Genomic DNA, 23,191 nt, shown 5'->3' with positions numbered 1-23,191 from the left:
GCCTTAATTTTCTCTTCTGTCAAATAAAAGGATTTGCCTAGATTATATCTAGGGTTTTTTCAGTTAAAAAATTCTGTGATTCTATCCCTGCAGGAGACAAGTAGGGTAAAGCAAAAGCTGGAAAAGGATTTTTAAAATTCAAAAATGATTTTCACTCTAAACTTGAGACCTAGAGAAATTCAAAGTGAAAATCTCTTCCCTTTCCTCCGAAAAATATTTTTGCTAACAGATTGATTGTGACTGCTAATGGACCCAGCCTACTATCTCTACTGCTTTTACAGGTAACAAGGCAAATTTCCTACAGCAAATTCTGAAAGTAGAAGTGTTCATGTACTTCAAATAATACCTACATCCTGCCATTTTCTTTTTGTTACTTAATGGTGAAAGGCAACCTGGAGATCTGGATAAAGAAATGGCCTTGGAGGCAAGGAGACGTGGGCTTATGTCTTGCCTCTGCTAACCCTGACAAGTCACAACCTCTCAATGTTCCTTCCATCTCTCTAAGACCATTTGTTGCAAAGGTGCCAACCTGCATTGGTAGAAAGAGTTTCCCTACTCATGGGTTTCCTGTACTTAGGAGATCATAGGTCTAGTTCCTATTCTTATCCTACTTGGTGATGCTAGTGATTACATTTTTTAAAAACCTGTCTAACATGAACTGTTTTTCTTTTAAGAAAGAAAGAAAAAACCCCACCAGTGCCTTGGTGCTGACCAGTTAGACATTCAGCAATATGAGATATGTCATCAACTGGCTTGACAATCATAAACAAACTAGCATTGAGGGTTTTTTTCTAAAAAAAATTAAAACAACATATTTACAACAGAATCCTGTTAAAGGTAGATGAGTGTTAAAGACCTGAATCCTTTTTAAAAGTGAAACAAGCTCATTATCAAACCCCTTCCTCTGACATCTCACAGAGAGGGAGAGAAGAACCCTGTATCCCATCCTTACGTTCAGTGTATGGAACAGGCAGAATGAATGTGGAATTGGCTTTCTGTGCTTGGAGCCAAGCCAAGCCACTGACCACCTGGAACCATTATTCAGTGCTCAGTAGCCACCTGCGGAATCTGTGTTCTTTGTGGAAAGGTTCTTGCTTTTGCTGAAAGTCAACTTATGGGTGCTGAGGGGCCACTGGTGTGCCCCTGGAGAGGGGCAGGGCTCCTGGCATTCTTCCCAGAGAGAAGCCTCAAAGGCTCATTTGATCATATTCACTCTGCAGCCCAGGCTGCGAAGCACACGTGAATAATTCATGCTATGATTTCAGGAAAGCTCTTGCTTTCCCTAGGGCTCCAGGATGCACACCGCTGAGTTGCACATGCCTAGATTCTCTTTGTTCTGGAAGATAGGTTCAGTGTTAGGTGTTTTTCCACAGACAAAACCCTTTAATAATGCAGGTAGATAAGCATCCACTGGTTCTAGTGACCTCTGATTGAGTGTGAATGTGGGTTTTGCAATAACAGGAGGGGAGGGGAAATACAAATAACTGACCATTTAATTTGCACATGAATGGTGTTTAGCTATCCACAGCTATGATTCTGTATCTTTGCCAGAATAATGTCCTTTACCAAACTTAGATGTGTGCAATAGAAGACAGAGCACAAATAAAGCAGGGAAACGAATGACTTTGCTTAATGTCAAAAGCTGTTTCTGCATGGACCTACATGGGGCATACATGGGGATCTGGGTGTAAATGGAGAAAGTTTACCATTCTCAGTGGTTATAGTTTCTTGTTTACATGGCCAATGTACTATATTGTGATATATCATTTCCCACATTGCCAGGAGGGGAGAGGAGATAAGCTTATCATTCTCCACAAGACAGGATTCCAATAAACTCTTCCAGCTATGAGACCTTTTGCCAGCTTTGACTATCTTATCGAGGTCTCCACAGAGTATTTCTAGAGAGCCTAGCCCTATTGGTGGGATAGGTTGACCTAGTAACATTGTGTACACCTGGTTAAAGGATTCTATAATGAACAGACTGTCATAAATGGGATAATCTTTCATTATCTTGGAATGTATTCCCATTTAGGAACCATGATGAATCTTTGCCTAGCTAAAGGAAATCATCCCCATGCTGAACTTAAAGCTAAACTCTCAAAATGAATGGGAAAATAGGGTGGGGTGACAATATGATAACCAGACAATGGATCAGGTGGCGACTAAGTACTAACATCAACTGGCGCTTCCCCAATGGAGGTCCGATTATCCCAAAAGGCTTGGTTTGGTAGGTAATCCTAGAGCTAACCCTTTTGGAGATATTCTAGGAATGTGTTACAGGGCCAGGGTAACTCCTAAGGAACCACAAATTGGTTACTAGTGTCTCTGACACCTCTGTTTTACATTGGAAAAAACCTAAATCTTATTGGATTGAACACTGGCTTTTGTGACATGCCTACATGGACAGGGAACCCCAGGGCTCGGACCCTAGCACTGCCTGCCCACCTAGGGATTCTTTAAATAGATGTTTATTCCAGATCAGATTGGCCAGGATGCTACTGGGAAACCGACTCCCCCAAATTGCCCATGAATTGTGTTTGTATGACAGAAGGGCTTTATGCATCTCAGGCTTTTCATTAATGGGGTGACAAGAAAGGCCAGACACTTGAGGATGCACAGAATATTTGATTGCTACGAGACATCCATAAATGCACAGGTCTTCTACTCTGTGTTCTTTGTTCAGAACAACTATCCACCAAAGGCATGGGCTAATATGTGGCTCCCTGGACATATCTAAACTTTCAACTGACTCATGACAGCATTATTATTGAAATAATCCCACTTCACTGGCCCTTTTAGCCAGATTTTCCAAGAAATAGGGGCATTGTGTTTGTCTGGGTCCAAATACAACCTCTGAACATGGCTATTCCTAATGATTGAACATCATCATGGCCAATTCTGCTCAATGAGGCAATCCTTATTGATCATTAAAGTGGCCAAAGTGATTGGTTTAGTCATTCTGTGGACTGTTCTTTTCCCCATGTATAGAAATATGCTCTATAGTCAATGGAACAAAAATAACATGGACATGGGTTATTAGTGTAGCATCTGAGTGACTATGGCAAATATGTTAATTACATTGCAGGATGGTTCTCTATTTATTTCTTGTAAGTGCATGATTGTTTTCGCATTTTATAATCTACCTTATGGAGAGGAAATGGCAAGCACATTCTTTCCCCATCTCCAATAACAATGACTGACTGGGAGCCCTGAGATACTAGACTCTTCATTCTACTTTGATGACGTGGTGGTATTTATAACGAGTTCCTCTCGGATCCAAGGGATAAATATATATATATATATATATATATATTTTAAACAATGAGATGTCACGGTAGAACTAAATGCCACTAATTTTAACCTATAAGTTATTTACTAAGTAAAATCAATTTTGGCCCACTGACCTGTTTCATACAGTTATATTTCATCATATGTCACTGAAGAGATTTCTTAGCATCAGCAGAACCAGGGTATGACCCACATGCCTTAATTAGAGGTAAACCCATCTCTCAGAGCATTGTGCTTCATCAGCAGAAGCCGAAGGTACAATTGATGCAGCCAGTATTGTTTCACGCTCAGCCAACCCTCTGCTTTGAGTTCCAGAAAGAGAAGCAATGATTAAGGAAGGAAGCCATGAATGGACAGTTCCTGTCATGTTGAATTTGTGATGTCAAGGCTCCCCAGGCCCTTTGTCTTGGTAGTTGGTTTGTTCGACTGCAATGCACTCGTTACCCAAGTAGGCTGGTGATCCCTGTTGGAGGACAAAGTTTNATATATATATATATATTTTAAACAATGAGATGTCATGGCAGAACTAAATGCCACTAATTTTAACCTATGAGTTATTTACTAAGTAAAATCAATTTTGGCCCACTGACCTGTTTCACACAGTTATATTTCATCATATGTCACTGAAGAGATTTCTTTGCATCAGCAGAACCAGGGAATGACCCACATGCCTTAATTAGAGGTAAACCCATCTCTCAGAGCATTGTGCTTCATCAGCAGAAGCCGAAGGTACAATTGATGCAGCCAGTATTGTTTCACGCTCAGCCAACCCTCTGCTTTGAGTTCCAGAAAGAGAAGCAATGATTAAAGAAGGAAGCCATGAATGGACAGTTCCTGTCATGTTGAATTTGTGATGTCAAGGCTCCCCAGGCCCTTTGTCTTGGTAGTTGGTTTGTTCGACTGCAATGCACTCGTTACCCAAGTAGGCTGGTGATCCCTGTTGGAGGACAAAGTTTTCATTCAAGACTGAACAGAGTTAGACACAATGAAATTTCATGGTCCTGGGAACACACTCAGAGGCTGCTTCTTGAAGCACCTACTAAAGGCTTTTTTGTTTCCATTTGATCATGTGAGCTTGGCAAAGCTTTGGGGTAGCACCGTGGCATGACACGCTGTCTTCGGAGACAAGGGAATCATCAACCCAGGCAGTCTTGGTGCCCCTGGGTATGAGTGACAGCCACTGTCATTTCCAGGATATAAGCGTTTAGAAAAGGATAATTGTGCAGAATGCTGTCAATTTCAGCAGAGAATGCAGTTCATCATGTTTTGTGGTTCATCAAAAAAAGAGAAAGAAATTGACACCTAAATCCCCAATAGGCATCTTTGGAATCAGTAGTGCAAAGAATTTTGGCTGTTTTTTTTTTCTTTTCCTACTTTGTCAAATCCTTGTTCTTCAAGTCTTTCCTAAAATAGTAGATCTGCAATTTGAAACATTTACAGACAAAGATGAAATGAAACCTTTTATAGTTACTCTACTGGTTTTTAAAAAATTTCTTTGGCATTTAGTTTTTTTATTATGTTGATTCTACTTGTATGTAGTAATTAAGCAATGTTATTTATTATCTGCCCAGTCACAGAAGGGATTCTTGTTGAGAAGTCTTTTGAATAATTCTCATTCCCCAACGTGAATAATTTCTGACATATATAATCTAGAGCAGTGATGGAGAACCTTTTAGAGATGGAGTGCTAGGTTCCACCTCCACCCCACCTCCTAGACCAAGTGCCACAGCAGCCCTCCTCCCTCTCCCCCCCACCTGAGATGGAGCACTGTGCCCCAACCCTCCCTTACCTTAGGCAGGGGAGGGAGGAAGCACTCCCATTAAGCTACTGGGCAGAGGGGCAGGTGATAAGAGGCACATGTGGAGAAGGGGAGGGGAGTGCCCCCAGTGCTCCATTCCCCTCCAGCTCTGCTGCCTGTGAGCCACCCACTTCTGTGTGCTCCCATTGGGCTGTTGGGCGGAGGGGTGGGTGATGTGAAAAAATGTCAGGCACGGTGGAGAGGGGGAGGGGAGCAGCTCCACCTGAGTCCCTCTGCCTTTCTAGTAGCAAACTCTAATGGTGGTGGTGGTGGGGGGGGGTGCAGTGCACATGCCCAGAGAGAGTGCTCTGTGTGCCATCTTTGACACTCGTGCCATAGGTTTGTCATCACTGCTCTAGAGTCACAGTATTGAAGATGAGTTAAACTCATTTGGTTACTAGATTTTTGGAGACATGAGCATTAAAGAAAGGAGTTAGAAAAGGAATATTACCTTAAAGACTTCCACCTCTCTTTTTCTACTTGGTTCTCTGGGCTTTCACTTTCATAAGAAGCCAGATAAAGGCCTAGACAGAAAGGAATTTATAATTAGATTCCTGAAATCTTCATTTTTTTTGTTCCACACAGGACTGTACTCTATGTATCCCATTTCCCTGTTCTTTTGATTTGTTATGAGGTATGTGGTCAACAGGGCCTCATTTGGTTTGGTACTAAAAAAAAGTGTCTACAATATCAAAATACTCATTATAAAGGAAGAAAGGGCAAAGCAAGACAATGAATAGATCTAAATGTATCATTAGACATTATTGAATTTTAAGAACTAGAAGGATACATAGAGATTGTCTAATCCAGTCCCCTCAATTTACAAAGCAAGGGACCCTCCTGAGGTGCAGAGACTTAAACAAAGTGGCAAAGTCAATACTAGACACCATCTTGACTCCTGACACCTAAGACCAGTTCAGTACACTACAATGTTTCCAACACGCATTTAGGAAAGAGTTTCATTTTTCCTACACAAGTGGACAGATTTATAAGAAACCAATATATTAAGTAGTTGGCATCTGAACAATGATTCGCATTTTTAAAAGGACTTGTCTTCTAGCATATAGAATGATGATCCCCTCCCTATAAAGATGAAATTAAAAGAAATAATTTCTGTGAATGTCACCATCAGCATTATCGGGATACTAGTGTTCAGGGGCTTTTGGCCATTAGGAAAGAACAGAGCAAATAAGATGCTGGGATAAGGAAGAAGCTTTCTCTTCCTTCTGGACTCCACTTGACCTCCAACTGCCCAAGGACAGAAGCCATGCCACTAGATATGAGCCCTTTAAAGCATGGAAGGAGGAGCTGCTTAAAGAAGCCCAAATCTATCCCAGTCAAAGGTTATTCTTATAATCCCTGATGGGAACCATTCCTAAATCCAACTAAGACACAAATATCAGCTTCTTTTAGTTCTGGCTCGGATAACCATCTTGTTGATCATGCTTGTTTATTCTATTCATCCCAGAAGCTCTGTTCCCTTCCTCCCTGTGATCCTTCTTGTGTCTGTATTGAGCCCTAGTCTTCTCTTCAAATTCCTGGCTTTGACATTTGACTGTTCCACCAAGTTCATGTGCAATGGTAATTCCTCAGCCTAGATCCCAGCCACCTCAGTCATCTCCTTCCTATTATTGCTCTATTGCTACCAATGTCCCCATCTTGAATCCTTCTGAAACTGAAACTAAGAAGGACAAATGAAAAAGAAATGTGATGGGGCAGCTGAGTAAGCCAGGCCTAGAGATGGGAGGTGCTAGGTTCAAATCTGGCCTCAGACACTTCCCAGCTGTGTGAACCTGGGCAAGTCACTTGACCCCCATTGCCTCGCCCTTACTATTCTTCTTCCTTGGAGCCAATATACAGTATAGATTCTTAGATGGAAGGTAAGAGTTTAAAAAAAAATCAAACTGAAAAAAAAAAAAGAAATGTGGTACTTTGGGTGATTTCTTTTATTTTTGGTATGGGCAATATGTGTTAACCATCTAGGATGTAAAATATATATATTAATAAGAGTAACAGTGGTGGCAAGAGTTCAGCTGAGTTCTCAAAGGGTTCTCTAACACCCTCGGACTCTTCACTCATCCTTCCATCCATTATCCCCTCTAAAGACCACGAAAGTTGGCGAATTGTAGCAAATGGGGCCCAGAAGGGGCTCTCCATTGCAGGTGAAGCCCAGTTCCTGGTACTTTTGTTGAACTTGACAGTGAATCATTTGACCCAGGACAACCATGAAAGCTAGCATTGTGCTATGTCTCACCACCCACATCTGCACACAGCTGGCTTCTTCAATTACATGAATAAGTGACATAGCCTTTAACAATCCTAATTACCAAGGTTAAATATAGCTTTCCTCCTACACGTGCTTGGTTCAGGAGCATGACTGCGTATCCTTGCTGTCTGCCAAATAGTGGCACTCCCAGTTTAATGACATTCGAGTGATGTGCACCCAATACACAGCAGCAGCTGATCCCTTGTGTTGTAGGGGAGAACTCCAGTCAGACTGAGACACCTTGGTTTTGGGCATGTGTTTCCTTGTCTCCCTGGACCAGGCAGCCTATGCCAAACTGTGTCTGTGTGATGGGGGTTAGGGGAGGATTTAAGAGGATTTAAGGGTGTGGTGCTCAGAAAAGAGAAGGACTGGGGATTTAGGAGACTTGGGTTGAAGTTCTACTTCTGCCACTACCTGTCTTTCACAAGTCCCTCAGTGGGCTTCAGATTACTTGCATGGAGAATCAAGAGGTTTGTCTGGAGAGCCCCTAAGGGCCCTTCGCACTCTGAGCCTATGCCTAGGTCTTTGTAGTGGCATTACAAGCACAACTAACTGCTGTGGCTTCATCTTGGGGATGAGAGAGGAAGACGAGGAAAGAATGAGGCATTTTCCAGGTATTTCTGTGCCCCGCCCCCCTTTCCCATTAGGTTTTTGGCATTTGGTTTATTGCTGCCAAAGTGATGCATTTCTAAATAGCCCACAATGCCCTGACAACAAATACTGACTTTCTTTTCAGACATGATAGCAAGCCATTCCTATACATACGTGGCTTCCTGTGGCAAGCTGGCTCTCCTTATTTTGAGCTCCACAGAAGCTACTGCATTAAAGGGTGAAAACAATGTTAAACGGCCAAAAAAACCCTCAATCCAGTGTAGTCATTTTCTTGTGAATGAGTGTTTTATTGATGCTCTTTCTTTCCCATTAAGGTCTAATTTTCTAATGACCACCCCACTCCCCAGTCCCACAACAGAACATAATGAAGTATAACTAATGAAAATGAATCAGCAGTGCTCACTGGTCACATCTGACAACATATGCCTCATTCCACACCCAGAATCCTCCACCCTTCTGCTAAGAAAAGGAAGACATGTGTGTTTCACCATCTAGTCATTCTCAAGTCATGATTAGTCATTACATTGATTACTGTTTTGAAATATTTAATGTTGTTTTCCTTTACTGTGACTATTGCCTTATTCCCTTTTGGAGTCAGGTTGGATGTTGGAATATGGATCCTAAGAGTCTGATCTAGGAGAAGTCTGGGTAATGGGGGTCCAGAGGTGCTCGATAGTAGCAATTCAGGGCAGGTGGCAAGAGGAAACCCAGTCCCACCAGTCTCCACTCAGTGACTCCCCACCATTTCTACTGAGCTTCCTTGTACCTTTTCCACTACTGAGTTCTTTCAGGTCTCTTCATCTCTGACCCTGCCCTCTAGTGGCTATGGCTAGATGTCTGTGGGACAGCAGATGGTCACCTTTTGTTCCTCTCTTACAATATACATCATAATACTTCCCTTCACAAACATGATGTTTAATGGTAAGTTCCTAGGCTAGTTCCCAATAGTATAAGCCCTGAGGAAGCTGGGTAGTTTTAATGGATAGAGCACTGGACCTACAGTTGGACCTGAGTTCAAATCCTAGAAAGGACTTACAGACAGGGTGTGAAGCAATTAGATATTCTCATAGACAGAACACCATTTCTTGGCTTCTGGAAGATCTGAGTTCAAATTTCGCTTCTGACACAAACTGACCACTGTAAAAATAATATACATTTGAAACTGGCACTCTGTCTCAGATCTGTTTCAACCTCCAATTCTTTCTCAAGCCAGCTTCTCTACTTCTTATCTCTAAACTAATATAACAAGACTTAATTTCTAATATCCTTATACCTTGTGGCCCTTGTCTGCCTCAGTTTCCTTATCTGAAATTGGAGATAATAATATCTCCTGCCGCCCAAGGTTGTTGTAAGGATAAAATGGGATAAATTTTATGAGTATTTTGCAAATGTTAAAGCATTTAACTTTTCATTAATTTAACACTATGTAAATGTGAGGTATTAAAGTAATTGTTGTTATGTGGTAGAAAGCTAATCATGTACAACTATCATTTCCTATTATTTTTTTATCCCAATTGATTTTTTTTTTCAGTTACACTGAGAGTTTTCATTTAATATGGAAGAGGTATTTTATTTTACTTTAAAGAGATGGTTTGGGTCATAGGGGGAGAAGGGCCTAGGAACCAAACCCTAAATAATGGTTTAAAATCATGAATTAATAGGAAAATCTATCAACCAATTTATAAGTGAGCTTTTGGAATACAACTCAATAGTAAATTAGATTCTTTCTGTGTAGTGTGTTTCCAATTTAAGAAAATCTGCTATGTAAAAATTTGAGTTTACAAAACAGACACATCTAAGGATGATTTAGATTATGAAATGGTGAAGAAAAGTGTGAGGAAAAACAACGTGCATATTGGTCACAACTAGGTAATTACATACATATGAATGAGTAATCTAGAAGACTGCAAGAGAACATATAGGGAGAAACCACAAGTGGTTCCTGTTGCTTACATATTAAGGTGTTCTAAAATTATAAGCCATTTTGAATCCTTTTGTAGGGCAAAATTGAAATCCATAAGATCAGAGATTCTGAGCTAGGCCAGAACTCAGAGGTCACTGACTCCAACTCCTTTGTTTTACAGAAAAGGAAACAGAGGCTCAGAGAGGCTATTTGACCTGTACCACAGACAGTAAGTGGCAGAGACACAGCTAAGACCCAGGCTTTTGACTCCCAATCCTACATATTTCCCAAATCCAACATGTTTGTTTAATAAAGAAAAATAATAAAAATGTGTCCAAAACAAAACAAAGCCCGATTTGCCTAGTATCTTTTTTACCTTCCCAACATTAGAACTACCTTCAATTTGCTGAAAGCAAAGTACACCTGTATGTTTCTCATTCTGGTGTGTGAAACAGCTGTGCACTCTGTGGTTCCTCCTGGCCTATAAATACATATTTCCTTCCACATCCATTACTATTCCATCCTTTTCATTATGGAATACATTCTGCCATTTTTCTCTTGTGGGCTTATAAGGGGATCAGCTTTGGCTTTCCCTCCCCTTCATCTTCTCTCTGCCTTTCAGCGTTGTTGGGGGGAGGGGGGAGGACAGGTCAAGTGTCCTACTGACTTAGAATGTGGCCCTCTCCTTGAAGCTAATTTGAACCGGCCTTGTAATGGGAGAATTGGGAGTGGAAGTAATGAAGGGCAGGGAGGTTAGTTCCTATCCCAGCCTAGTAACCTTTGAAGGGCAGTGGAGAGTTAGCCACGCCTTCTATCTACCTACCCTCAGGACACCAAGCCTGGCTACAGTTAGCCTGGTCTGTCCTGTTCCCTTTAATCATGTTAATGACTGCTTTTAGGCAATCTACTGAGCCTAATTTTCCTTGCTATGTTGTGACTTTCATACATTCTGGGGAGGCACAGATGCCTGCCCTGATTAACTTGGATGAGTCCAGAAAACCTTCTAAAGGAAAGAGAATCATCAATGCTGCTCTGATGGGAGAAACTCTACTAAAATGAAACCATCAGGATTTTGACAGCTGGAGTCAGGAGACCTGGGTTGGAGTCCTGGCCCCACTACAACCAGCTGTGAGACCTGGCGGAAGTCCCTTCAACTTAAGCCTTCAATTTCTTCCCCAGCCAATAAAATAAGGAGCTGGTACTGTAAAATCTTATAGTTATGACTGTCTTCTTTATGTGCTACTTTAGGGCCCCTTCCACTGATCATATTCTGTGTTTTAAAGCCCCTTCCAGCTCTAATAATCTGCACCTAGGACTAAGAAAAGGCTGGTTTGGTTCATCCCATTATTCCAAACTCAAGGTCCTAATGCATGTCTTTTAAAACTCATCTGTAAAGAGGAAAACTCATTTCAAGGGGCGAGAGGTGGCGGCATCACTTAGGATTTCTATCCTGTAGAACAGCTGAGTCTATGAGGCATGACTGGGAAAGTGACTGCTGAGAGTAGAGATGTCAGGCTGGCTTGAGAAGGGATATTTCCTGCCCTGTCTAGGACAAAGCTGCCTATTTTATATAACTGTTGAGAGAAATGGGCCAAGGGTAGTGGCATAATAATTATAATAATAGATGAAGGCAGAGTCATATATCATGGGGGGTAGGATGGGGGAGGTTTTACTTACCATCCTCAGTGAAGATGGGAGCAGTGTGTAAGTAGTGGGTAATGTTGGGATCTTGTTCAAATGGGCATTCTACTTGTTTCCATGTTATAAACTCCCCAACTTGTTTAGCCAGCTCCAGAAATTTCTAGGAGGAATAATAAAAAGAAGTTGATAGGATGCAAATATAAACTCACTGGTCTGATATTCAAAATCTTTCACTGAAATTGGGTTCCAACTTACTGTTCCTGGCTTATTATGCATTACTAATTTTTGTGGGTTCTGTAGTCTGGTCAACCTGGCCTTCTTGCTGATGTTCTAGTTCCCTTCTTAGGCTATTCCTCTATTCCTGGAATGCATTCCTCCCTTGCCTCTGCCTCTTCCTAGCTTCCTCTTGAAGCTCAGCTTAGCAACTATCTCCTACACAAAGCCTTTCTTAATGACCCCATCTAGTAGTGTTCCTTTCCCTGCACTCCATTATTTTGTATTTACTTTATATATATATATATACACACACACACATACACATACATATGTATTTATGTGTACATATTCTTTTCCCTAGTAGACAGAGAGATGATGGACTCAAGGCACAGGAAGAGACACATGTTTTTAGACATGCCACTATGTGAAATCATTTTGCTTGAGTATGCTTATTTGTTATAAAGCATTCTCTTTCTCTGTGTCTGTCTGTCTGTCTGTCTCTCTCTCTCTCTCTCTCTGAGGATGTTTGTTGGGAGAGGGTAAGTTAGCAATTCTAATACCAAAGGAGAGGAGCCACAAAACATTTTTTTTAAATGTATAGAAGAAAACAAAAGGAAAGTCAGAAGGAAGCCCAAAAGGACAGTTTTGAAGGTAATTTGTGGTGAGGCTGCTAAGTGGTTCAGATCTGGAGTTGGAAGGACCTGAGTTCAAATTTGGCCACAGATACTTCCTAGCTATGTGATCCTGGGTAAGTCATTTTACACCTCAATTACCTAGTCCTTATCTTATTGGCTCTTCTCTCTTAGAACTGATATTTGACTCAATCATACAGATGTATAATATATTTTGTGTGTGTGTGTGTGTGTGTGTGTGTGTGTGTGTGTGTGTGTGTGTGTCTTGTTTGGTATCCAGAAATGCTCTATTTTGGGAGGGTATTTGAGTTCAAAATAAAAATACCAAACTCTTGAACTATATGTGATCTTTGGACACAAAATGTAAACTGGCTCCCTTCTTACCTACCTAATGATTCTTCCTAGTTCTGTCATTTTGGAAAAAATAATTTTATTTCTCCGAGTCTGTTTTCTCACCAAATATTTGAAATCTCCTGTATTTATTTGTACTGATCACCTTCCCATGTATTCAGCATATACTAATATGGTGATCTCTCACCTATTGCAGGAGTTACATTCCAGAGACCCCTGTGATAGGTGAAAATCCACAAAGTAATGCCATTTTATTATTTATTTATATATATTTTAAGGCTGTATAAACCCTTCTCACTCTCTTATAAACCTTTTCCATATTCTTATTAACTTTTCCCACACTCTTATAAACACTGAGTCTATCAGCTCCCAGGATACAGGACACAGGGCTGTGGTTGGTCACCTTTCAGCCAATAATGTACCATGTACAATCTCATGTTGGCAAACTTGCACAAGCAGTAGTGGTGTACTGCATTTCAATTGTGTACAGTATGATATGTCATTCATCTGCAAAATCCTACAATATAGCAAAAACTCCATGATATAGAATTAGACATATATTTTTAAAAAACCCGATAAGTCAAACGGCGATAAGTAAATCACAATATAGCAAGGGACGACTCTATATGTAGCTAAGTGGCACAGTGGCTATAGTTACAGACCTGGAGTTAAGAAAACTCAACTTTCTGAATTCAATCTAGCCTCAGACACTTACTGTGTGATCCTGGACAAGTCACTTAATTCTGTTTATCTCAGTTTCCTTATTTGTAAAATGAGCTGGAGAAGGAAATGGCAAACCACTTCAGTATTTTTGCTAAGACAACTCCAAATGAGAGTTGGACACTACTCAAATGACTGAACAACAACAAGATACTTATATAGCTATTTGTTTCCTTTGATAGAATAGAAGCTTCTTGAGGGCATAGAATCATTACATTCTTTGTATTTGTAGCCCAAAGTGTCTGGTATGCAGTAGGCACTTAACGAATGCTTCTAGCTTAATTGCTTTGTTAGGACAATGGAAGCTGAGATATTAAGCTTTGGGTAGGGTGTTAGAGATAGAGGTACAGGAGAGATTTTCAATCTTACTTCAAAGTTGACATGTCCATTTGGAAGGCGGTTGGCACATCCTTCATTCAAAAAGTATATGTCTTTGATCAGCAGGCTGAAGAAAGGAATGACTATCTGTTAAGCAAAGGAAAGGGGAGTTAGTTTACTCAGAATTTTCCATCAGCAGGAGAAAGTCATAATTTCAGAAAAACCTGGAAAGGCTTATATGAACTGATACAAAGTAAGCAGAACCAAGAGAACAGTGTATACAGTAACATAAATATTGTATATGAAATATATACAATGTACATATTGTATATAATTTTCCATCATAATGATCAACAATGAAGGACTAAACGATTATCAGCAAAACAAAGTTCCAAGATGACCCCAAGGGACTAATGATAAAAAAAAAAAATTAAAATGTTATCCACAGTCAAAGAATTAACTGTTGGAATCTGATTATAGATCAGAACATGCCATCTTCACTTCTTCTCCTTCATGAGTTTTTATTGTATTTGTGACACATCTTCACCCACTAAATGGGGAATATGGAAATATGCATTTTATAACGGCACTAGTATAACCTATCTCAGACTATTTACTATCTCTGCAAGGGAGCTGGGGGAAAAGGATAGGAGAGAATCTAAATTGCAAAATGTCAGAAAGTAATGGCCAAAAATACTTTCTACATGTAATTAAACAAAATTTAATTTAATTTTAAAAAGTAGTCAGCTGAGTGAAAATAAGTTACTGAAACTTTTCTTCATCTTGCAAGAGTAAAACAAACAGTTATCAAAATTCATTTGCTCATAAATTACAGGCAAATACTGCAACACTGGCAATCCTGCCTGGTGTACAGCATTTCAGAGTTTATAAATCTCCTTCCATTCATCATCTCATTGGTTTCTTAGAGTGACCATAGGATCAGAATGAGTATTAACTTTTTTGAGCCTGAGCAAACATCAAAAAAGTCGACCAGGAGAAGCAGCATGAAAAGCACCTTCAAATCTATTTCTTTAAGTTAAATATTCAGTTCTATATTCTCTCTTCCCTAGCCACTCACCCACCAAATGAGAAGGCAAAAAAAAATGTAATACATATTATAAATATGAAACTATGTAAAGCATATTTCCACATTAGCCATGTTGTTGCTGGGGGCAAGAAAAATAAAGAGGAAAAAATATGCTTCAATTTGCATTCTTTCTCTGGAAGTGGATGATATTTTATATCACGGGTCCTTTAGAATCATCATGGATCACTGAACTGATCAGAGTAGCTAAGTTTTTCACAGTTGAATATAGTTACAATATTACTTTTACTGTGTACAATGTTCTCTGAGTTCTGCTTATTTCACTTTCTATCAGTTAACATAAATCTTTCCAGGTTTTTCTGAAATCATCCTGCTTGCCATTTCCTATAGCACAGTGGTTCCCAAACTTTTTTGGCCTACCACCTCCTTTCCAGAAAAAATATTACTTAGCCCCCTGGAAATTAATTTTTTTAAATTTTAATAGTAATTAATAGGAAAGATAAATGCACCTGTGGCCATCACTGCTCCCCTGGATCACTGCAGCACCCACCAGGGGGCCGTAGTGCCCACTTTGGGAATCACTGCTATAGCACAATAATTTTTCATCATGATTATGTACTATAACATGTCCAGTGTAATGCAAGGTAGCTAACAGAAACTTTTTGCTTCTGTAATTTCTAAGGGTCACAAAAAGTCAGTTAAACATCTTAGAATCTTCAGAAAGTCAGTTAGGATTTGAAACTATAAATAGAGGTGAAGTTCCAACTGATAGAGCTTTTACCTTCTGGCTTTCGCTTTCGCTGTGGCTGGAGGCTTTTGCTTTGACTTAACCTGTTGGCTTTGGCCTAACTGCTTCGGCCTTGGCCTGCGCTTATTTTGTCTTGGGGAAATTTGGACCTATCTCATTTCTCTGGACCTCTCCCTGATCTCCCATCTCCATCCCTCCCCTTCCCTGAATTTCCTTTGGGTCCTGGGTGGAAGGGAGGGCTTGGTGATTAGACATTGTGGGTTTAGTTTCTATAGGCAAGTAGAGTATCCTCAAATAAATTACCCCTAGTTTTAATGAGTTGATAAAGACTTTACTTAAAAGGCAGTCAAATCTTCCTGACTGGGAGAGCTGGACTCTCTCTGTCTAAACCTCTCCGCGACCCATCCCCCACCCTCACCCCTCTCCCTAGCAGCAGTTAGAAAACCCTGAACCCCTCTCCCCTTCTGACTGACCCTGGTATTAATAAATCCCCTTGTTATCTATCCAAACCCTCTGGTGAATCATTGTGTCAAAAATTAAGACAAGGGCTCAAGGGGAAGGAATCATTTTTCTTCTATTTCCTTGAGGGGAGCTGGGGGCATCCATCTTGGCAGGAAGTACCTACCCAAGGACTTTCTCCAGTCATCAGTTTGAGTGGCAGGGAGGGGCCCTCTTGACTTCTCCCTCAAGAGACTTGAGAAACTAAGAATAGAACTTCTCTAGCCAAACCTTAACATTTCTTACTGGCCTTAGTTTCCTCCCTGTATTCTCTGTCTCAAGCCTCTGGGAATAAACCTGTTTGAGCTGCCCTCTTCTACATACCCCATTTCCTTTATCTCTTACATACGTTCCCATACCTTCTTTCCTCCTCCAATCACCTTATAATCACCTATATCCCCTTTATCCTTCCTCACACCCAAATTGCGTTCGTTGACCCATGCAGATTACTCATTTCTTTATAACACCAGCCACTCTCCAATTGATAGGCATCCTCTCCATTTCTAGTTCTTTGCCACCATAAAAATAGTTGCTCTAAATATCCAAATCTTCTTTTTATGAAAATTCAGTTGGAGTGAGGGCAAAAGCAACCCAAAGATCTAGCAGGGTCACTCTACTACAGAGGAGGGCTCAACTGTAGCATGGTGGCAGGTGGCCAGGTTTTGTATTCCATCTGGGGGTTTCCTTATGTAACTAATTATTCCTATTAAGTATATGCTAAATTTAAGTTTCTATGCTGTTTAATGAACATATGTGGTATTAGTGCCCTTTAAAATTGCTAAATTTTACAGTTCTACTCAGGAAGTATCATTTTTATTGGACAGTTGAGGAAACTGAGTTTTAGAAAGGGGAAAGTAATATGCTCAATTTCATATAAGGTTAGTCAATGCAGGACTAGAATCTGGACACAGGTTTTCTGAATCTTAACAGGTAAAATTGATTCCCAGTAATGACAAGGCTCCTGGGAGCTTTCTCTGCTTTATTACTGGCTCTAAGGAATCTACTTAAGAAATGTATCATTGGGGGCAGCATTTATGAGTTTCTTTATCTTCAGTCCCATGCTCTGAATAGGGAGATGTCCTAGGCATTTAGGGGTTCTAAGATTTAAGGTGGAAAGGGACTATAGAGATCATCCAATTCAACTTTTTCATTTTACCCATGAGGACACCTATGGCCTGGAGAAGTAGAATGAATGAATGAATGAATAGCATAATACTTGGCACAAAGTAAGGCTCAATAGATGCTTTCAATTACTGAGCCCTTACTTGTGCAAAGTTCCTCACTGTGCCCTGGAGATACACAAAGAAAACTAAGACAGACAATGCTTTCAAGAAGCCCGCATTCTAAGGAGCGAGACAACACATATGGAAAAGTTCAGCTGCAAGTCACATGGAAAAGTCCTATGGTCTTTAGGGTAGATGCCAGTGCCTCATCTTTGATCTCATTAATTAATACTACTATTTTCAGGGCTATTGGGGACTTGTTGAGTGTCTTGGCTAAGATGGATCACACAAAGGTAGCTCAGTAGATAAAGTACTAAGTCTGGTGTTAGGAGGACTTCAGTTCAAATCTGACCTCAGACACTTTCTAGCTAAGTGACCCTAGGCAAATTATTTAGCCCTGACTACCTAGTCCCATGTTGGTGAACCTATGGCATGCATGCCAGAGTGGGCTGCTCTCCTCCCCCTCTCTACAGCACCTGAAGACAGTTCTCTCATCACCTGCCCCTCTGCCCAGTAGCCCAATGGAAGTGCTTCCTCCCTCCCCTGTCTGGGGTAAGGCAGGAATTCACATGTGGCATAAGGGTTTAAGTATGGGCACTTGGTCTCTAAAAGGTTCGCCATCACTGGCCTAGCCCTTGCCATTCTGTCTTAGAAAATCAGATTCTATCAGCCAAAAGATGTGAGAGAGAGAAGGCCTAGGCAGGTCTGCATTGCTACCCACAAGGAGGAGTGCTTTGAATATCTGCTTTCTAGCTTACTGTAATTGGGCAGATAGGTAGGTGGTCCAGTAGATAGAGTACTGAGCCTGGAGTAAGGAAGACCTGAATTCAAATCAAGCCTTATGTACTTAGTAACTCTGTGACCCTGGGCAAGTCACTTAACCCTGTTTGCTTCAGTTTCTTCATCTGTCAAATGAGCTGGAGAAGGAAGTGGCGAACCTTTCCAGTATATTTGCTAAGGAGAAACTCAAATGGGGGTACAAAGAGTCAGACACAACTGAAAAAGACTCAACAACAGCTTGCTGTAAAAATAACTGTTCAATGTGTGTATAAGCTGGGCAAACAAAGTGTACCTCTGTAATCTCAAGTAATTCTTGGGGCTAGAGTAAAAGAATGGGAGGGAACAATCACAACTTGGCAATCAAGATTTGCGGAACCCAGATTGGGTGTACATTATCTCTGGAGGCAGATGGCATAGGTTCAAATATTGCCTCTGATGCTTCACACCTCTGGGACCTTAGGCAATTCACTTCATTTCCCTGAGCCTCAGTTTTCTCATCTGTAAATTGGTGATGATAATGGTAATGATAATAATAAAGCATTCATTTAGCCTTTTATGGTTTGCAAAGTACTTCACATATATATTATCTTTTTTTTGTTGTTTAACCCTTAACTTCTGTGTATTGGCTCATACGTGGAAGAGTGGTAAGGGTGGGCAACGGAGGTCAAGTGACTTGCCCAGGGTCACACAGCTGGGAAGTGTCTGAGGCCGGATTTGAACCTAGGACCTCCCATCTCTAGGCCTGATTCTCAATCCACTGAGCTACCCAGCTGTCCCCTTCACATATATTATCACAGGGCTGTGACATAGGCTTTTATTATCATCCCCATTTTACAGATGAGGAAACTAAGGCTGAGAGAAATTAATTTCCTCATTTTATAGATGTGACTAAGGCCCAGAATGGAGAAAGAGCCTACCCAAAGTCATACAGGTAATTAAGCAAAATTGCCATTCAAATCCAGACTCACTCCAAATCTTGCATTCTTTTCATTTCATCACACTAGATTAACTGATACCCCATAATGTTCATCTTGAAAACAATGAATGAAAAGTATTTATTGCATGCCTGATATGTGCCAACCTCTGCTAAGTGTTGGGGAAATAAGTACAAATTCAAGACAATCCCCTATCCTCAAGGAGTTTGAACCTATGGGGAATTAGAATTGGAGAGAAGAGATGGCCAGGAAGTAATTCAGTGACCTGGTTCCAGGGTTATGTAGCCCAGGGACCCAGGGGTGGCTTATAGACAGCTTGCTTTGGAGGTGGCTACAAAGTGTGGTGGTCAGATAAGAATGACTTGACAGAAAATCGTAAATTGGAAAATATGATGAAATGGGATAGCTTGGTGGCCCTGGGCAAGTCACTTAACTCCTGTTGCCTGACCTTTATTGCCTTTCTGCCTTGGAATCAATTCACAGTATTGATTTTCGGATGGAAGATAGGGGTTAAAAAAAAAACCTCATCTTCATGAGTTCAAATTTGGCTTCAGCCACTTATTAGTTTGTGTAACCCTAGACAAGTCACTTAATCCTGTTTCCCTCACTTTCCTCAAAATGAGTTGGAGAAGGAAATGGCAAGCCACTCCAGTATCTTTCTCAAGAAAATCTCAAATAGAGTCATGAAGAGGCAGACAAGACTGAAACTACTCAACCAAAAAAAGCTAAAATGGTGTAGGGTAAGAGAATTATATTTAGGGTCAGAAGACGTGGTTTTGAATCCCAGCTCTGCCACCCTGTGCGATCTCAGGAAAGATACTTAACCACTCTGGATCTCAGTTTTTCTCATCTGTGAAATGAGAAGGTGAGACTAAATGACCTTTAAGTCCCCTCTCATTCCTATATCTATTATCCCTCTCCTATCCTCAGTTTCCTCATCTATTAAAATGAGGAATTTGGACTTGATGGGTCCCTGTGTCTCTAATGACCCTACAATGTGATTGCACAGGTTTAATAAATAGTCTTTTTTTTTTTTTTTAAACCCTTGCCTCCTGAGTAGCAAGGGCTAGGCAATGGGGGTTAACTAACTTGCCCAGGGTCACATAACCAGGAAGTATCTGATTTCAGATTTGAACCCAGAACCTTCCATATCCAGACCTGGCTCTTAATCCACTGGGCCACCTAGCTGCTCCTGTGAATAATCTTTTTAGAAAAATCCAAAGCCACTTGCTACTTTTACTTGGCAAGAGGGTCATGTGACACTTAGATGATTTGAATCAAACTCCAATACTAGGAAATAGTAGCTGGGACCTGTCCTTGAATTTTGAAAGTGTTGTAGTGTCTGTGGCAATCTCTACTACTCAAGTCTTATTCTTCCCCTGCCTGCCTCCTTCTAAGCCATGTTTTAAAATGCTATGCACGCCAAGGGCCCTTGCTAGTCTACTCATGTGCTCCTTTAAAAGCACGGCCCATCTGCATGTCAAATTAACCAATCAATTAGAGCCTTAAGTTATTCATCTCACAGGTTCTGCACTGAAAAGCTAGCCTGGGCTTTATCTCAATCTTTTGTGCCAATAGTCGGACCTCTTAAAAAAAAAAAAAAACCCATTCAAATCCCAAACTCAACAGGCTGAGTAATTTAAAACTGCATTTGTTCAGGGTTCTCATTAGCTATAAAAATTATCATTCTGAGATGTATAGATTTGTTTGGTGGAGCAGAGCTGGTTAGAATCAGCACTTTCTTGAAATTCTAATTCAAAGTTCCAGTGATTGCTGAAGTGAATGACAAATGATGGGCAATTCTCCCCTCCTTCCAAACAAACCAAACCAGACCAAATTTCTTTGGGGTCAAGCATATTGTTTATAATTTTATGGCATTCAGTTTCGATTATTTTGTGATGGTTGTTCTTTGTTGGAGTATATTTTACATTGGTGTGGTTACTTTGTATATTATTTTCTTGTCTGTGCTTACTTCACTTTGCATCAGTTCATGTAAGTCTTTCCATACTTCTCTGCAGTCATAGTGTTTGGAGTTTCTTATAGCACAGGAATGGGTAGCTCAGTACCTAGAGTGCTGGGTTTGGAGTGAGAAATACTCATCTTCTCAGTCCAAAGCTGGTCTCAAATACTTACTAGTTGCATGACTCTGGGCAATTTACCTAACCCTCATCCGTTAGTTTCCTCATCTGTCAAAAATGAGCTGGAGAAGGAAATGGCAAACCACTCTAGTATCTCTCCCAAGAAAACCCCAAATGGGATGATGAAGTGTTAGTCACAACTGAAATGACTGAACAACAATAGCATAGTAATATTCTATTCCATTGCTATTCTATAATGTGCTTAACCATTTCCCAACTGATGGGCATCTACTTTGGTTCCAATTCTTTTCAATCAAAAAAAGTGCTATTATAAATATTTTGAGGCATATCAGGCCTTTCTTCTTATCAATGAATTCCTTGGGATATGCACTTAGTAGTAGAATCTCTGGATCAACTGGTATGGGCATTTTAATCATTTTATATGCCTAATTCCAAATTGCTTTCCAGAATGGTTATGGTGATTCACAGTTCCATGAACAATGTGCCAGCATGCTTATCTTCCCACAACCCCTCCCACTGATTTTTCTCATCTTCATACTTATATATATCAGGACAAAAATATATCAATATCTTCCTACTTACCTAATAATGTATATACCTATCTATTTAATAATCAAATCTATCCATCTACCCATTCACTCATCCAGCTGCCTGCCTGTCTGATAGACAACAGAGTCGATCTACATAATAATGAATCTATCTATTGATCTATCTAATAATCTAATCTATCCATCCACCCATTCACCTAGTCTGTCGGTCATCTATCTGTCTATCTGTCTGTCTGTCTATCTATCTACCTACCTACTTCAACACAATCAATTTAGCTCTGCACCCTGTCCATCTTGGATGGCTGTTCTTTATATTACCAGGCCTCTACTATTCTCCTTTGGCCAACTCAGACAAGGGGCCTCCTCTGCAACAACACTATTTCCTTACATCCAACTGAAATCTTCTCTTCAATTTCCATGTCCTGCTCTCAGTTCTGCTCTCTAGAGCCAAGAAGAGTCTGCTTTATTTCTCTTCCACAAGATAGCTCTTTAAATATCTATCTATATCTATATATCTATATCTATATCTAGCCACTATAAAAAAGAGGAGAAGGGATAATAATAAAACCTGCCTCACAGGGTTAATGGGAAACCACAATGAGATTATATGCATATATGTATGTACACATATATACATATACCTATGAAAAGTTCTTTGCAGTGCTCTATAATTGTCATCTATTATCAGTTAAAAACAAGCTAGAAGGGAAAGGAAAAGTGACCACACACTACTGGCACCTTAGGTGGGAATACCTGCTCCAGAGGATCCTTTTTCAGACAGAGAATCTTTTGCCCAGTGGTTCTGAGATTGGAGGAAGGGAACAAATGCATACTATGTGCCAGGCACTGTGCCAAGTACTATAAGTATTATCAAGTTATCAGGCCTCAGTTTCCCAATATGTAAAACGAGAAGGTTAGATAAGATGATTTCCAAGGTCTCTTTTGCCCCTTAATCTATAATCCTATAAAGGGAAACTCATTATGTCCTGGGGTATCCCATTCTATTTTTTTTTTCTTTTTTTAAAGTCCTACCTTCCATTTTGGAGTCAATACTGTGTATTGGCTCCAAGGCAGAAGAGTGGTAAGGGTAGGCAATGGGGGTTAAGTGACTTGCCCAGGGTCACACAGCTAGGAAGTGTCTGAGGCCATATTTGAACCTTGGACCTCCTGTCTCTAGGCCTGGTTCACAATCCACTGAGCTACCCAACTGCCCCCTATCCCATTCTATTTTGAGACAGCTCTAATTGTCCGAAAGTTTTTCTCAACAGTGAGCCAAATCTTATTACCTTTTCCATTTATTCCTCATGTGGCCCTCTAGGGTCAAAGAGATCAAATCTAATTCTTTCACTGGAGAGCCTTTTGAATAGCTGAATAAAGCTATGATATCTCTCCTTCCCCTAAATCTTCTCTTTTCCAGGCTAACCTGCCCCACTGCTTCCAATCATCCCTCACTGACATGGCTTCAAGTAATTCTGACGATAGCAGAGGGATGGAGAAGGCCTTTTAGAACTTTGAGCTCTAGCATTCTCTGCTCTCAGACTCTTATGATCAGCCATGGCTGTTCCAGGTG

At 40.5% G+C, this 23,191-nt stretch overlaps 1 protein-coding gene across 1 annotated transcript in view; it reads right to left on the bottom strand.

The window, feature by feature from the left end:
• Window positions 1-4,125: 4,125 nt before the first annotated feature.
• Window positions 4,126-23,191, bottom strand: part of RASGEF1C (RasGEF domain family member 1C) — a 71,415-nt gene continuing 52,349 nt past the window's right edge. The window contains exons 9-12 of the mRNA XM_044659816.1: window positions 13,797-13,892; window positions 11,545-11,668; window positions 5,538-5,610; window positions 4,126-4,225 (exon numbers count right to left, since the gene is read on the bottom strand). Coding sequence (XP_044515751.1) covers window positions 4,126-4,225; window positions 5,538-5,610; window positions 11,545-11,668; window positions 13,797-13,892 — 393 coding nt within the window. The remainder of the gene's footprint in view (window positions 4,226-5,537; window positions 5,611-11,544; window positions 11,669-13,796; window positions 13,893-23,191) is intronic.

Source organism: Gracilinanus agilis, chromosome 2 (assembly GCF_016433145.1).
Source record: "Gracilinanus agilis isolate LMUSP501 chromosome 2, AgileGrace, whole genome shotgun sequence".
NCBI lineage: Eukaryota > Metazoa > Chordata > Mammalia > Didelphimorphia > Didelphidae > Gracilinanus > Gracilinanus agilis.
This window is presented reverse-complemented; position numbering and strand designations above follow the sequence as displayed.